A 13,854-nucleotide genomic window follows, 5' to 3' on the forward strand; every position below is an offset into this window, starting at 1 on the left:
AAAACCTTAGAAAAACCAGTCTTGAGATATTTCTTGGCCCAGTCTTGACGTTTCAGCTTGTGTGTCTTGTTCAGTGGTGGTCGTCTTTCAGCCTTTCTTACCTTGGCCATGTCTCTGAGTATTGCACACCTTGTGCTTTTGGGCACTCCAGTGATGTTGCAGCTCTGAAATATGGCCAAACTGGTGGCAAGTGGCATCTTGGCAGCTGCACGCTTGACTTTTCTCAGTTCATGGGCAGTTATTTTGCACCTTGGTTTTTCCACACGCTTCTTGCGACCCTGTTGACTATTTTGAATGAAACGCTTGATTGTTCGATGATCACGCTTCAGAAGCTTTGCAATTTTGAGACTGCTGCATCCCTCTGCAAGATATCTCACTATTTTTGACTTTTCTGAGCCTGTCAAGTCCTTCTTTTGACCCATTTTGCCAAAGGAAAGGACGTTGCCTAATAATTATGCACACCTGATATAGGGTGTTGATGTCATTAGACCACACCCCTTCTCATTACAGAGATGCACATCACCTAATATGCTTAATTGGTAGTAGGCTTTCGAGCCTATACAGCTTGGAGTAAGACAACATGCATGAAGAGGATGATGTGGACAAAATACTCATTTGCCTAATAATTCTCCACTCCCTGTACTGTATGTATGGTCAGAAGGGTAAGTCGGCGCTGGCAAAGGTCGGCAGCCTTAACCCAATTTCCTTCGGGGTCAACCTTCAGGATCAATAAAGTTTTATTGAATTGAATTGCTCCTCAAAATTAACAGAGCAGGGCTAAGTTTAAAAAAATGAAAACACATTTTTATAGCAGCTGCCGTACAGCTCAATTCAGTACTTGTTCTCTTATTTGACAGTTTAGAACACATTCTCATGTAAAAGAATTATATGGTTTTGACAGTTTGGTTGGTTTGGTGACCATTATCCATTTTGATGTATAGACTTGCAGTTTAACTGCCACTGAGCTTTAATTTGTAAAGTTTTTCTTTTAATTAAAAAACAACTACTTTGAGATTTATCCCATTGTCTTTTTTGCACTACTCAGAAGAGGCTGTCCTCCTGCTGACAAAAAAGTAACTATGTAACTTTTACTCTGAGTACATTTTTAGACAGGTAATTTTACTTGTACTTGAGTAAAATTTCAGCAAAGTAATAGTACTTTTACTTGAGTAAAATATTTTAGTACTCTTTCCACCTCTGGTTATTATGTAATGTCCTCTTTGCTGGGTTTGAATGATGACATATTACAATGTATTTCCTTGATATATATTCAGTGTTGGGAAGGTTACTTTTAAATGTATTCCATTACAGATTACAGAATGCATGCCCCAAAATGTATTCTGTAACGTATTCCGTTACGTTACTCAATGACAGTAACGTATTCTGAATACTTTGGATTACTTAATATATTATCATGCTTTTTACAACTATTGCTGTGATTTATGACTATTACTGAAGGTCCGCGGCTCCGAACCATATTAAAGGGACCTCTGGCTAATATGTCGGGCTCCCTGTCGGCTCGTAGCCGAAAAATAGCTTTACTTTGTTGTGTGGGTCAACTCTGCTAGCGAGAGACAGAGAGAGGCGTTGAAAGGCTGCTCCAACGGAACTTATTGTTTTCGGAGGAAAACACGAACACGGTGTACAGTCGAGTCTTAATAGCTTACTTACAACTGGGCTCGTCAGGCACTCTTCTTGGCTGCAGTGGTTATTATTATATTTACATGCTTCCAGCTCCCGTTTCTGCTCGATGACAACTCGGAGTTTTCCACTCCCCTTTTTCTCCCTCCTCGCGCTCACAGACACATAACGTGTATGGCAGTCCATTCTCCCTGCAGCACGGACTATACTGCCCATGATGCTACATTCTTTACAGCATTTAGCATTCTGCCTATTAGCTCAGCACAACAACAACAACAAAAAGGCGCTCTCTCACCCAGGAAACACGCAGAGAAAGAGCGTCACCCTGTAACCATGGCAACCGTAACGCTGCCACCTGGAACAACAGAACGTAGCTGTCAAACAAAACCCAAACAGTCCTGACCCGCCACAATATGAAACAGGAAAGTACTGCCGTGTAATCCATTTATCTCAACAAAGTAACTGTATTCTGAATACCACCTTTTTAAACGGTAACTGTAACGGAATACAGTTACTCATATTTTGTATTTTAAATACGTAACGGCGGTACATGTATTCCGTTACTCCCCAACACTGTATATATTTTCCTTTTTTGTTGTTAAATGTTTTTTGTCTAATCTAATTTGCGAACAGAATGGAAAAGTCAGAGAGAAACAGACCTAAGTGTAAAATGTTCTTGTTTTTTACCTTGTGTTCCTTACAATTTCAAAATTGTTAGATTACTATTTATTAAACTGAAGATGTCAAACAGTGTCTGTTAATGTGAGGTTTTGTGATTTAATAATGATTCAAATGTCATCTGTGCAATATTTCACCACTGTATATGTGTAAAATGTGTATATATTCTGTTTCCTTCTTTATATAATCTCTTGATAATAATCTCTATTGTTACTGTTCTATATATTTATTCTGTTGAATAGATGTAGCAAATTCCTTGGCACCACGTTATCTTATCTTATCTTTTAAATGCTCACTTGTAGCATGTTCGTAAATGATTCAACTTTTGATCAAAGCACCACTGCTCAGTCACAATCCACACTGTTACTGCCAGAGGCTAAAGACAGAAGAGTCACCAGCATTGCTCAGGGGGGCAGGACGCTGCTGATGGAACAGACAGTCCATCTCCCTGGTCGATGTGCTATTTATTTGCTGAAATTATTTAATAAACTACATTTTCCAGACATGCATAGGTATTTGCACGCAGTGAAGTTAAGACAACCAATGCAGGAAATATTGGAAGTCTGGTTGTTCTTGATTGCATCACTGCTTGGATGTTTTTGTGGATACTTGGATCATAAGTTAGCTAGCTTTTCCTAACAAATCCCTATTTTAATTTCCAAACCTCTTTGACAAATATCAGAAAGCCTCTGGGAAAAAAAAAAACTGACATTTTCAGTTTTAGTAATTCTTAGAAAGAATGACCATGGCTGTGCTTCAGGAAGTATAGCTGGTCATCTACTAATCAGTTCAATCCCTGACTGCTCCAGTCTGCAAGTCAAAGTGCACTTGGGCAAGATACTGAACCCTGAGTTGCATCCGCTGTGTTCACTGGGGTTGAATGTGTGTGAATGTTAGATAGAAAGCACTTAGACATAGAAAAAAGTGATTTTGTGTGTGACTGGGTGAGAGAGACATGCTGTATAAAGTGCTTTGAGTGCTCAGGTACTATATAAGAAAATTTCCATTTACCATTTAGACTAAAGGAAGATCTGAAACTGAAATGATTTAGAATTTTAACTAGCTTAAGGTGGAAAAAGTGACCTGGTTGAAAAAGATCTGACTGCCTGTCATGGGCATGTCATGCAACCAAGACAAAGGGACAAACCACTTCAATCAGACATACAGACTTGTCACAACAGGGAGATGTAAAGGTATGCTTTAATACAACGGGTCCATCAATTCTTTTCCTACTGTGACAAGTCAGCATCTCTGCTGGGAAACGGATTTGTTGACTAAAACATCAGTGTATGCTTTAGAGTACCACACTGACCTTATACATGACCAGTTTAAACAAAAAAAAAACAGAGCTATCATTTCCTCATTCCTCCTTATTTCTTTTTTATTCCTCCTTGGGGACCTACGTTATTGGAATGAAACCTCACAGAGGATAGCACAACGCATCTGGGTTTTTTTTTCCACTTGTAGCCATGCCATGCCATTCTGGAGATACAGCAGCTTTTAAAACATATGCATTAGTACTCTTTTTAGTCTATACTATTACTTTAAATGTGTAAAAAGTTCTTAGATTTAAGTGGACCAAACCAGACGAAGAGCTATAACTAAACTGAACACAGCACTGTCCAGATATTTTGTATGTGACAAATGTTTCTGGTGAAACTGCAGTCGAAGACTGAACGTGTGAGCTGCGAGTCACTGAAAAAATCAAGAAGAACACTTGTCTTAGACACATTTATGTGCTGCTTTCTTCCTTTAAAGACGGCAGGCAAACAAACACAAAAGACTGGGAAAGTTATGTAAAAAAAACAAAAAAAAAAACACCCAAACTAATTCTTGACGGAGCATGTCACAACTAAACTGCGAAGAATTTGACAACTTCTTTTGTAATCTGCCGTCAATAAATCATTAAGTTTCTGAAGCTTGAGGAGTTTCTGTGTGGGAGTTACAAAATTGGAAAGTAATGCTGAATGGATGTGAATACTTATGATTTTTTGGCCATCTATTCAACTAAAAAAACATTTTGGATGAATTAAGCAGAAAATTATGTCCTTCTGTGTTTTTGGAAAAGGTAGGAGCAGCATACTTCAGGCTGAAGAGGAGCAGGATTATCCAGAGCATGCATCAGAGCCTGATCTGACGGTACGATTATGCATCAGTGGTAACAGTCACGGATATTTGGATGTCTGTGAAGGCACCGTGAATGCTGATCAAGACACGTTCAAGGTAAAAAGAAAGTAAACACATATCAAGAAAACAATAAAAATAATCTGGTCTCCAGCAGATCTTAAAATTAGGCAAATAAAACCCCAGATGAGCTACAAAACATGACAGTAGTTTGCTGGTCTGGAGTATCGGGGCAGAACACAGCATATCAGCATAAACAGCTCGTACCACTGGTCAAGCAAGGTGGTGGTGGTGGTGCAGCTACAGGACCTGAGCACCTTACAGTTACTGAGTCAGTTACTCTATAAACTCCTCTGTTTACCAAAGTATTCTAGAGTCAAATGTGAAGTCCTCGGTCCAACAGCTAAGACTTGTCCTACACTGGATCATGCTGCGTGACAATCATCCCATGCACAGCAGCAAATGTACAATAAAATGACTGAAAACGAAAAGCATCAAAGTGTTGCAAAGACTCCGTCAAAGTCCAGAACTCAGCCTGATTGAAATCATGCAGCTGAAGCGTTGAGCTTTGATTATACTTTCCGCATCCGTGAGCCTACAAGGGTCCGTTCAGGTCAGAGTGACGGAAATTCCATCATCAGATAATCAGTTTGAAGGTCTGTGCCGATGTCTGAATGCCTGCCACTGTTTTTGAGACCATGTGTACCCATCCACATAGACTTTACAATACAGTGCGACAACTGCACATGGGCCTGTGGAGGCAGACTTCAAAAAAAGTATAACAGCAATGGCTACTCAGCCACCGTCTGCAGAAGGGTTATAATCAAAACTGTGCCGGCAAACTTCAGTGAACTGAAAGAGTATGGTAAAGAAGAGTAATTCTAAAAGCTACTGAATTTTGGCTTTTGTTAAAACAGCAGCGACACTGTGTGACATGTTTTGTGCTGCTGTTCATTTGAGCTTGAATTTACCTCATTTTAACATCTAGTAAGAAGTAGAAAATTTATCTTATGTTGTAATACATAAAAACAGACTGACAGATAACTGCCAACTCTTATGTTCATACCAAGGGGTGCAATTTACAGTCACCAGTTAGCCTAACATGCTTGTCTATATACTCTAGGAGGAAAAGCCACACAGGGAGAACATACAAACTCATCACAGCTCAACAGGAGGCTCAAACCAGCAGTTGCGAGTTGCAGTTCTTGCCATAGCAAAGATGTGTTTAAACACATAGCTTTTTTTTATATATTACAATAATAAAAATGTTTATTGTGTGTTATATGGACGATTTACACATCTAAAACAAAAGTGTACATATTTCAATTTGGCAACTTTAAACAGCAGTCACTTAAAATCCTTACTTGGACTACTAGGATTCATTGCTTCATGCCTACAGGGCATTCACTGGTTTGAAATGCTCAGTTTAGGAGCATTTCAAAGTGTGTTGTCAGATTTGTCAAAGAAAGGATCCGCGAGTGATGATGAGCGTAGTGTGATGAATGAGGCTGTAATTCACAGACTGAAGCATCAACAGGACATTCAAACATTTTGTGTTCGCATGCCCTGCCTTCATCTCTGTCTCTGTTTTCGTCCATCTCCCTGCTGATGTGTCTTTCTTTGCTGAGAGTTTGCTGCATCGCAACGCTCAGTTGTTACCATGGCAACAATGGAGAATTAAAAAAAACACACTGGGCTCTTTTTTTGTTGTTGTTGTTGTTGCTTTTGATTTGTTTTTTGTGATCGCCTCAAATTCAAACAGATGTGGCGAGGCTGTTCCGCTGCAGCGTAGGAGTCAGCTGCTAAGAAAGAATCTGACAGACAGACAGACGAGAAGCTGTGACTTCATCAAACACACACACACACACGCTCTCTCTCCCGTGTTAAGTGATGTTGCACGCCCACCGTTGCCCGCTCATTTTCTGTCATTTGTCTTCCCCTCCATCGTCGGTCCGTGCCAGCATCACCAAGGCAACCGGTCAACCGCACTGATGCCGTCCCCGAGGCTGTCAGTCTTACAGCAGCTCACGGATCCTCACAGCGTGATCACCAATTATCGATAGTGCTATTGCATCAACACACTGACATTACATCATCAGCCAGCTGACTGCGTGATCTGTGTTTACTCACATTCCTCTGAGCCGGATCAGGACCTGGTTGTTGTGATTCTGCTCCAGAGCGTCCCCAAAGTCCTGCACCTCCTCAGACTGCTGTTGCTCCTTCTGCTCTTCCTCAGTCCGTGACATCTCCTCACGCTGCACCTCCTCCTGCTCCTCCTCCTCCTCCTCCTGCTCTCGAGGTTGCTGCTGTTGCTGCAGCTCCTCAGTCTGCTTTACCTCCTCCTCCTTTTGTTGTAACACCTCACTTTGCTGCACCTCCTTTTCTTGTTGCATCTCCTCAGTCTCTTCCTCCTCCTCCTTTTCAAGGTGCTGTAGCTCACTTTCCTGCACCTCTTTGATCTCTACCTCCTCCTCCTCCTTCTCTTCTTCCTGTACCTGCTCCTCTTGATGGCCCTGTTCCCCTTCTGGCTTTAGCATCTGCTCAGACAGCTCGTCCTCCTGCTGCTTCAGAACCTCCTCCACCTTCTCTTGTATTTCCCACTCATGCGCTGCAACCTCCTCTTGTTCTAGCTCTTCCTCCTGCCCATACACATCTTCAGTATCTCCATCCTGTTGCTGCACTTTCTCTTCCTCCAGGTCTTCCTCCAGCAGATGGACCTCCTCCTGCTCCTTCTCTCCCTCTCCCTCCTGGTCCTTCACTTCATCTTCCATCTCATGTTCTCCCTCCTGTTGCTGCAACTCCTGCTCCTCAGCCTCCAGCAACTTCTCAGGCAGCTGCGCCTCCTCCGCGTCCTCGTTCATCTCGGTTTGTGGCAGAGCTCACCGAGCAGAGTTCAGTCTCTGTGAAGTGTCCGGACGTCTCTCAGTCCGACAGAGTCGTGAAAACATCAACACTGATCGGAGCCTTCAGTTCAGCGAAACTTCATCCAACTTTCTGTGGTGTCACCTGATGAGCCCGGCCAGTCCAAAGCGCTGATTTCGGACTGATTGGTAAGGGAAGTGGAGGGGTTAAAGGTCACGAGAATTTGGAAGGAGACAAAACAGGGAGCATAAAAACAGCAAAACACGTCTCACAGAGATCTCGGAGCGCAGTGCCAGCTCTGTGCGCCGACACTGCAGTGACAAAATGATCCCACTGAATGTCCCAGAGCATCGCCGTAGCAACGCAAGGAGGAAGCCGACCAGCAATAAAGATGGGATAGAGTAAGGGAGAGAGAGAGAGAGAGAGAGGAGTGATGGAGGAGTACAAAAGAGAAGCAGAGAACATTGCAGTGCGTTTCCGTGGTAACCCAACAACGGTTGCCAAGAGTGATGGAATTCTGCAGCCGACAGACTGCCCTCCTCCTCCTCCTCCTCCTCCTTCTCCTCCACCTCACCCCCTCCCAAATTCAAATGCACATAACTTTACGCTCTATTCAGATACAAACAGCAAAGAGGCACATTAATCTGTCCTCCCCTCACTCACCCGCAGTGCCTGCCAGAAAGACTGTACAGTGAGATGTGTGTGTGTGTGTGTGTGTGTGTGTGTGTGTGTGTGTGTGTGTGTGTGTGTGTGTGTGTGTGTGTGTGTGTGTGTGTGTGTTGTTGGTTTTTTTTTGAAACAGTGATGATGTAATGGTCCTGAAAATGAGAGTCACAAATCCTCTCCAGTCAAGTGGTACAATCTCACAGTCGGTGTAAAGTGCTAATGGCTCCCTCTAGAGGCTGAAAAGATTATTACAGCCATAATTTCCTCATGGATGTAAGATTTTAAAGCTTTAAAAACAGCAATCTTTCCTCTGTCTTTAGCCACACAAATGTAAGGACATGTTTCTGAGTGGCCCTTAAGCTATGTGTCCAGTATATATAATATCTCTAACAGAGGTTCCCAAACAGTTTCCTGGAGGAGGAGGCCAAAATCCAATGGCCAGATGTGACATGGGATTTTGCAATAACTGTATAGCATTAGTGTAATTAGATCAAATATTATGAATTCACGTTTAATTTGTTATCCAAATCAATTTTCCTAAAAAAGTGTTCCAGTGGCAATTTGGTGGGAATTATGTGATCACGATAGATCAAAGTTTCTGGTCATGGTCAAATAATCGGCAAAATACCCTCATAATGTGACATAATTAACCATATAATCAAGCAGAAGTCTAGCCACAATGGTAAATTGACTGATTTTCTACTCTACTATACAACATGCCACATTCACCCAATCACACAAGCACTGACTCTAAACTGAGTGCTTTTCTGACGACATTCACACAAATTCACTGATGTTTCTTGCACAAGGAGGAGCCAGAGGTTCGAACCACCAACCTTCCGATCAGTAGGTGACCTGCTCTACCTCCTGAGCTACAGCCACCCCATGGCTGTACAATGTATGTTAAATCAAGTTGGAAATTTCACCAACCCTTATGGCTGCTTCTTGGTCTTAACGTGCCAAGCAAGTTAAAGAGCTACTTAGAAAGCAAACATTGATCACCTCAATTGAGCACTAGTCTCCACCACAGGCACCAAAACTGCTTGGTGGATTGTGTAATAGTGTGCAGCAGGGGTGGCAAAAATACAGAAATTCTGTACTTAAGTAGAAGTACAGATACCTATGTTAAAAATAAAGAAAGTAAAAAGTAGCTCCTTGAAGGACGTTTCTACCAGCTATTTTTGTGTAAAGCTAACCGAAACTTGTGTTATATTAATGTAATAATAAAATAATATTAGTAGATAGGAATACAAATTTTAATTTAAACTAATTTTTATTTCTAATTGTACTGAGCTTGAACTTGTTAAATAGAACATGAGCAAAGAAAAAGACGGAAAATAAAAGTAACTCTATTTTCTGTTGCCTACGCTGTAGAGAGTGACTTTGTGTCTAAACAGCAAAATGACGGTGGGGGTGGAGGAACCCTAAAATCAGTTGTAATGGCTCATTATGGTGAAAAGAATCACAGCTCACGATCATTTCTATTCAGCACTCCAGTAGATTTTCTTAATGCACAGACTGAGATCAGCTGACCTGCTGCTGCTGCTGCTGGTCTGAGGTTTACTGCTCTTTGTAGATTTACACTAAACTGAATTCAAGGAGATGTAAGTTATAAGTTGTCCACTAACAGAATTTTTTTTAACATTATACTGAATAAAGCTGGTCTGAAGATGGAATTCAGTGAACGAATCTAAGCAACGTGATGTAACCTAACTCTGACCATGAAACCACAGCCACTGTGCACCAATTGCACACTTTAAATCCATCACAGTACAGCAAACTAACCTGTTTATCCTGCACTAACCTGCAGAGTATAACTACCTTCATATAACACAGTCAGTCTACCTCAGTTTGATTTACAGCATGTTTCGCAATATGAAAAAACTTAATGTGACACATACAGACCCAATATCTGATTTAAAAACATGAGGACTTACATGTAAGCTTTAAATTTCCAATTTATCAAGTCTTTCTCCTTCCTCTCCTGTCCTGTCTTTCTTATCTTTCTCCATCGCTGACTGAAATGAGCTCACTCTCTTTTCTCTCCCTGTGAAATGCATCAGCTGGACTTTTACCTAGCAACACACTGTATGACAACTGCACACAAATTTGTTTGTGTTTTTGCTGATGTTTGTTGAATTTAGAAATGCTGAATCTAAAATTACCTGCTACAAAATGTTATTCCCTTAATGTTTGCTCCTCTTCTGTAGCGCTAGCTAGATGCTGAAGTACTGTGACCTTCAGTCGTTTATGGGAATTTTTTACTATTCTTCCAGATGTTGGACGTGGACGAGAAGTCTCCACTCTAATTTATCCCAGAGATTTTCTTTCAGGTTGACGTCAGGACTCTGTGCAGGTTAATCTTCCACACCACGTCTTCTACACTAAATTCACTCTATGTCTTTATGACATAGAATTTAAAAAATCATAAAGATATTTATTACATCTATTAATTTGAGTCTTTTAACATGGGAGTTTGTTGGGAATGGGGTAGGGTTAGGGTTAGGATGACAGTCTCAAGTGGCCAATAGAAGAACTGCAATAGCTATAGCTTTGTTTCTAGAGCCAGAATTTGTCACTATGTTTGTTAAGTAGGATTTCTTCTCCCCCAAATGTCTGCAACAGGTTCATTTTTCATCCCTGCATGCATCTTACACAGCAGCAACAACATTCTTACCAGGTGTTGTGGGTTTTCAAAATGCAGAGGTTGGTGGGTCCATAGACAGGGTTTTCAACACTGCACCCGCTCCTCATTTGATTCTGCAGCCGATTCACAGCTGAGTGACCTGATGAGGGGGAGAAAGGAGAAGTTTGCTTTAAAAGCCATTGGTGATATTGAAAATACTGAGTTTGACAGATTTTTTTATACTTTAAAAATGTGTTAAACAGAGAGTTTCTAAGTGGAATCCTGTTGTTTTAGAGTCTGTCCATGCTTGTGAGGTGAAGGGTAGGATTATAATAACTGTGTCCATGTTCTCCAAATGAGCTGCTCTTGTGGTTGTAAACAAGCCCTCAGGGTAACAGTTTTCCCTCTGATTGGCCAGCTGGCTAATTGACTGTTAATGGTTTCTTCACTATAAGCACCAACGCTAAACAGACAATTAAAGATGACCATGTGGGCGACTGGAGGAGTATGTGTGTGTGTGTGTGTGTGTGTGTGTGTGTGTGTGTGTGTGTGTGTGTGTGTGTGTGTGTGTGTGTGTGTGTGTGTGTGTGTGTGTGTGTGTTTCAGTAATATATTCAGCTTTTTGTTTGTCAAAAGGCTTTTTAGGCAACAAGTAGCTCATGAACAGAGCTGAGCAACATGTTAATTAACTGTCAGACAGACACTTTGACAAATAAACCATCTGAATTTTATTAAGTGGACCTTAAAGGTCACTTTCAGATTTTAAAAATAGATTCTGTTTATCAAAACTTTATGTTTTTTATAAAAAAATATTTTAAGAAAGATAAAGCTGGAGCAAAGATGTGGAGTCACTAAAGGTTACATAAGATCTTTTTACAATCACATCAATATGCATTTGGACAATAAAGTAATTTTTATAGCTTTGCCTCTGTACATCACCACAAGGGATTTCAAATCAAACAATCAAGATGTGGCTGAAGCGCAGACTTCAGTTTTTCTGTCAGCAGCTTTTATAACAGTATTTTTATAACTGTTAGAATTACAGACATTTTATACAGAGTCCATTTTCAGAAGTTCAAAACCATTTAGACAACTAACTGATCTGCAGTTTAATTGCCAGATGAAGCATTTTTTCCAGTTATTCCATGTCAAACTAAGAAGATGAAAGCTGTTGATTCAAAATATTGAACTCTTATGTGGTATGCATTCACTGTAACTCTCATTGTGAGGTTCAAATAGATGTCCATGCAAGTGGAAAAGACTGTTTAATAAATGCAAATACACCACTGATTACACTCAAGAACAAGAAACCCAGATTAAACCATATCTATGTATATAATAGGTGGATGGAATGGTTCCTATATAGTGCTTTCTACTCGAGCACACAAGAACATCTCATTCACACATTTATACAAGAGCTTTCTATCTGGCATTCCCACTCACTCATGAACACATCGGGATCAACTCAGTGTTCAGTACCTTGCCCAAGGATACTTTGGCATGCAGAATGAAGCAGTCAGGGATCAAACCACAAGCCTTTAACCTCTGCTCTACCTCCTGAGCCACAGCCATAGGAAGTGTGGAGAAGGAAAGAAAATAATCTGAAATATAACACATCATCTGTAAAACATGAGGCAGGCAAGGTTATAATATGGACATGTATGCAGCTGCCAGTAGAATTTGATAACTTGCTGTTTGCTGATGATGTGATAGCTGTACTCTCTGCTGAGATTCAGCCAAATGCTGTAAACTGATCAGATGGCACTTCACAGTAAAAATGGATGATGAGCCAAAGAAAACTGCAACATCGCCCAAGACTCAACCCAGGTGAACAGCTTTTCTTGAACACAAAACTAGATGCAGGGACCCACAAACAAGCAGCACCTGAAGATGGCTGCAGTAAAGGCCTAGCAGAGTATCTCAGAGGAAACACAGTATTTGGTTAGTTTGTCCAGATAATGTTGAGCCTCTAAAAAGGGGATTATGGGGATACATATAAAAATGGCAACAATTAATAAAATAAAATGTTAACACAATACTTTTGTTAATACCCTCGAATCAAAGCTGAAAGTCTGCACTTCAGTCACACTTTGATTCTTTGATTTAAAATCGACTGTGTTGGTCTACAGAGGCAAACCAAACAACAATTGTCTCACTATCCAAAAACCTATGAACCCAACTGCACTGTGTTGACTTTCCTTTGCTCTATTAGTAGAAAATTATGAGAGATAACTGATTTCATGTAGCACACTTAAGTTTGTTAGTAATTTTTAGTTCTTTTCTTTTTGAACATTATTTAGTTCAGTTCAATTCAGTGTTAGCACCAACTCACAACTAACGTTGCCTCAGTGTATTTTGTACTGAGGCTGAGAAAACCCAGCAATCAGACAACCCAGCAAGCCGTTGGCAACAATGGGAAGGAAAAACAGCCTTTTAACAGGACGAAAGCTCTGGCAGCTATCTTTTTAGCACTTATCTTATAAAGTCACACCAAACATACAAAAGACTAAATATGACAAGTCTTACTAACACTCTGTTTTAAAGAAATACTTAAATATCAAGTTTATCTAATTACACTCAGCAGCATAGTTTGTGACCCAAACATTTTATCAGTAGTCTATCCAAAGAAGTCTATGTTTAAAGGATTTTCTGTTTGACATATAAAAGTTTTTCATACTCATCACATAGATAATTAAAAAGATCTATAATTTAGTTTTTTAAAGAGGATGGTATGGAGGAGGTATGGAGAACTAGAAAATGACTGTCTGACCTGAAGCTTGCTGAACAAGCGAGCCATCACGAGGCATCACTGTCACAGCCGTCCTTCTGTCCAGGACCGAGCAGAAGGAGCCCATTGTCAGAAGTAACCACAGAAGCAGCAGGAGGAGGGAGGGGGCTCCAAACACACGGATGCTGTGTATATATTTTTACCTGTTGTAGATACATCTTCCTTTTGCTTTCATCCACATGCTGCTCAGTGTTGCTCTGTAGCTCTTCCCAGATGTTGTTAAGCTCACTGACTCTCTCGGGGGAGTGGAGATCGTTTACCCTTTCAAGCAAGTGGGTCCTTGGTGTGTGTGTGTGCTTATGTGTGCATGTTTTTGTATTACTCAAGCTCTGGGGGTATAAATCTGTATACACAGTGACAAGCTGGCGTCAGGTCAGGGCAAGCAAGGCAAGCAGTACTTGTCTAATGAAATCTAAAAATAAACATCGTTTAAGACATAAAATGAAACCAATCCCTCTCCTTTCATCTA

General features: G+C 40.7%; 1 protein-coding gene across 1 annotated transcript in view; it reads right to left on the reverse strand.

Annotated features, from left to right (window-relative positions):
• The window catches only part of LOC101469790 (phosphodiesterase 1A, calmodulin-dependent), a 43,797-nt gene extending 36,011 nt beyond the window's left edge, over nucleotides 1-7,786 (reverse strand). The window contains exon 1 of the mRNA XM_004566283.5: nucleotides 6,574-7,786. Coding sequence (XP_004566340.1) covers nucleotides 6,574-7,304 — 731 coding nt within the window. The 5' untranslated portion in view covers nucleotides 7,305-7,786. The remainder of the gene's footprint in view (nucleotides 1-6,573) is intronic.
• Nucleotides 7,787-13,854: the final 6,068 nt, after the last annotated feature.

Source organism: Maylandia zebra, linkage group LG16, assembly GCF_041146795.1.
Source record: "Maylandia zebra isolate NMK-2024a linkage group LG16, Mzebra_GT3a, whole genome shotgun sequence".
NCBI classification, from domain to species: Eukaryota; Metazoa; Chordata; class Actinopteri; order Cichliformes; family Cichlidae; genus Maylandia; species Maylandia zebra.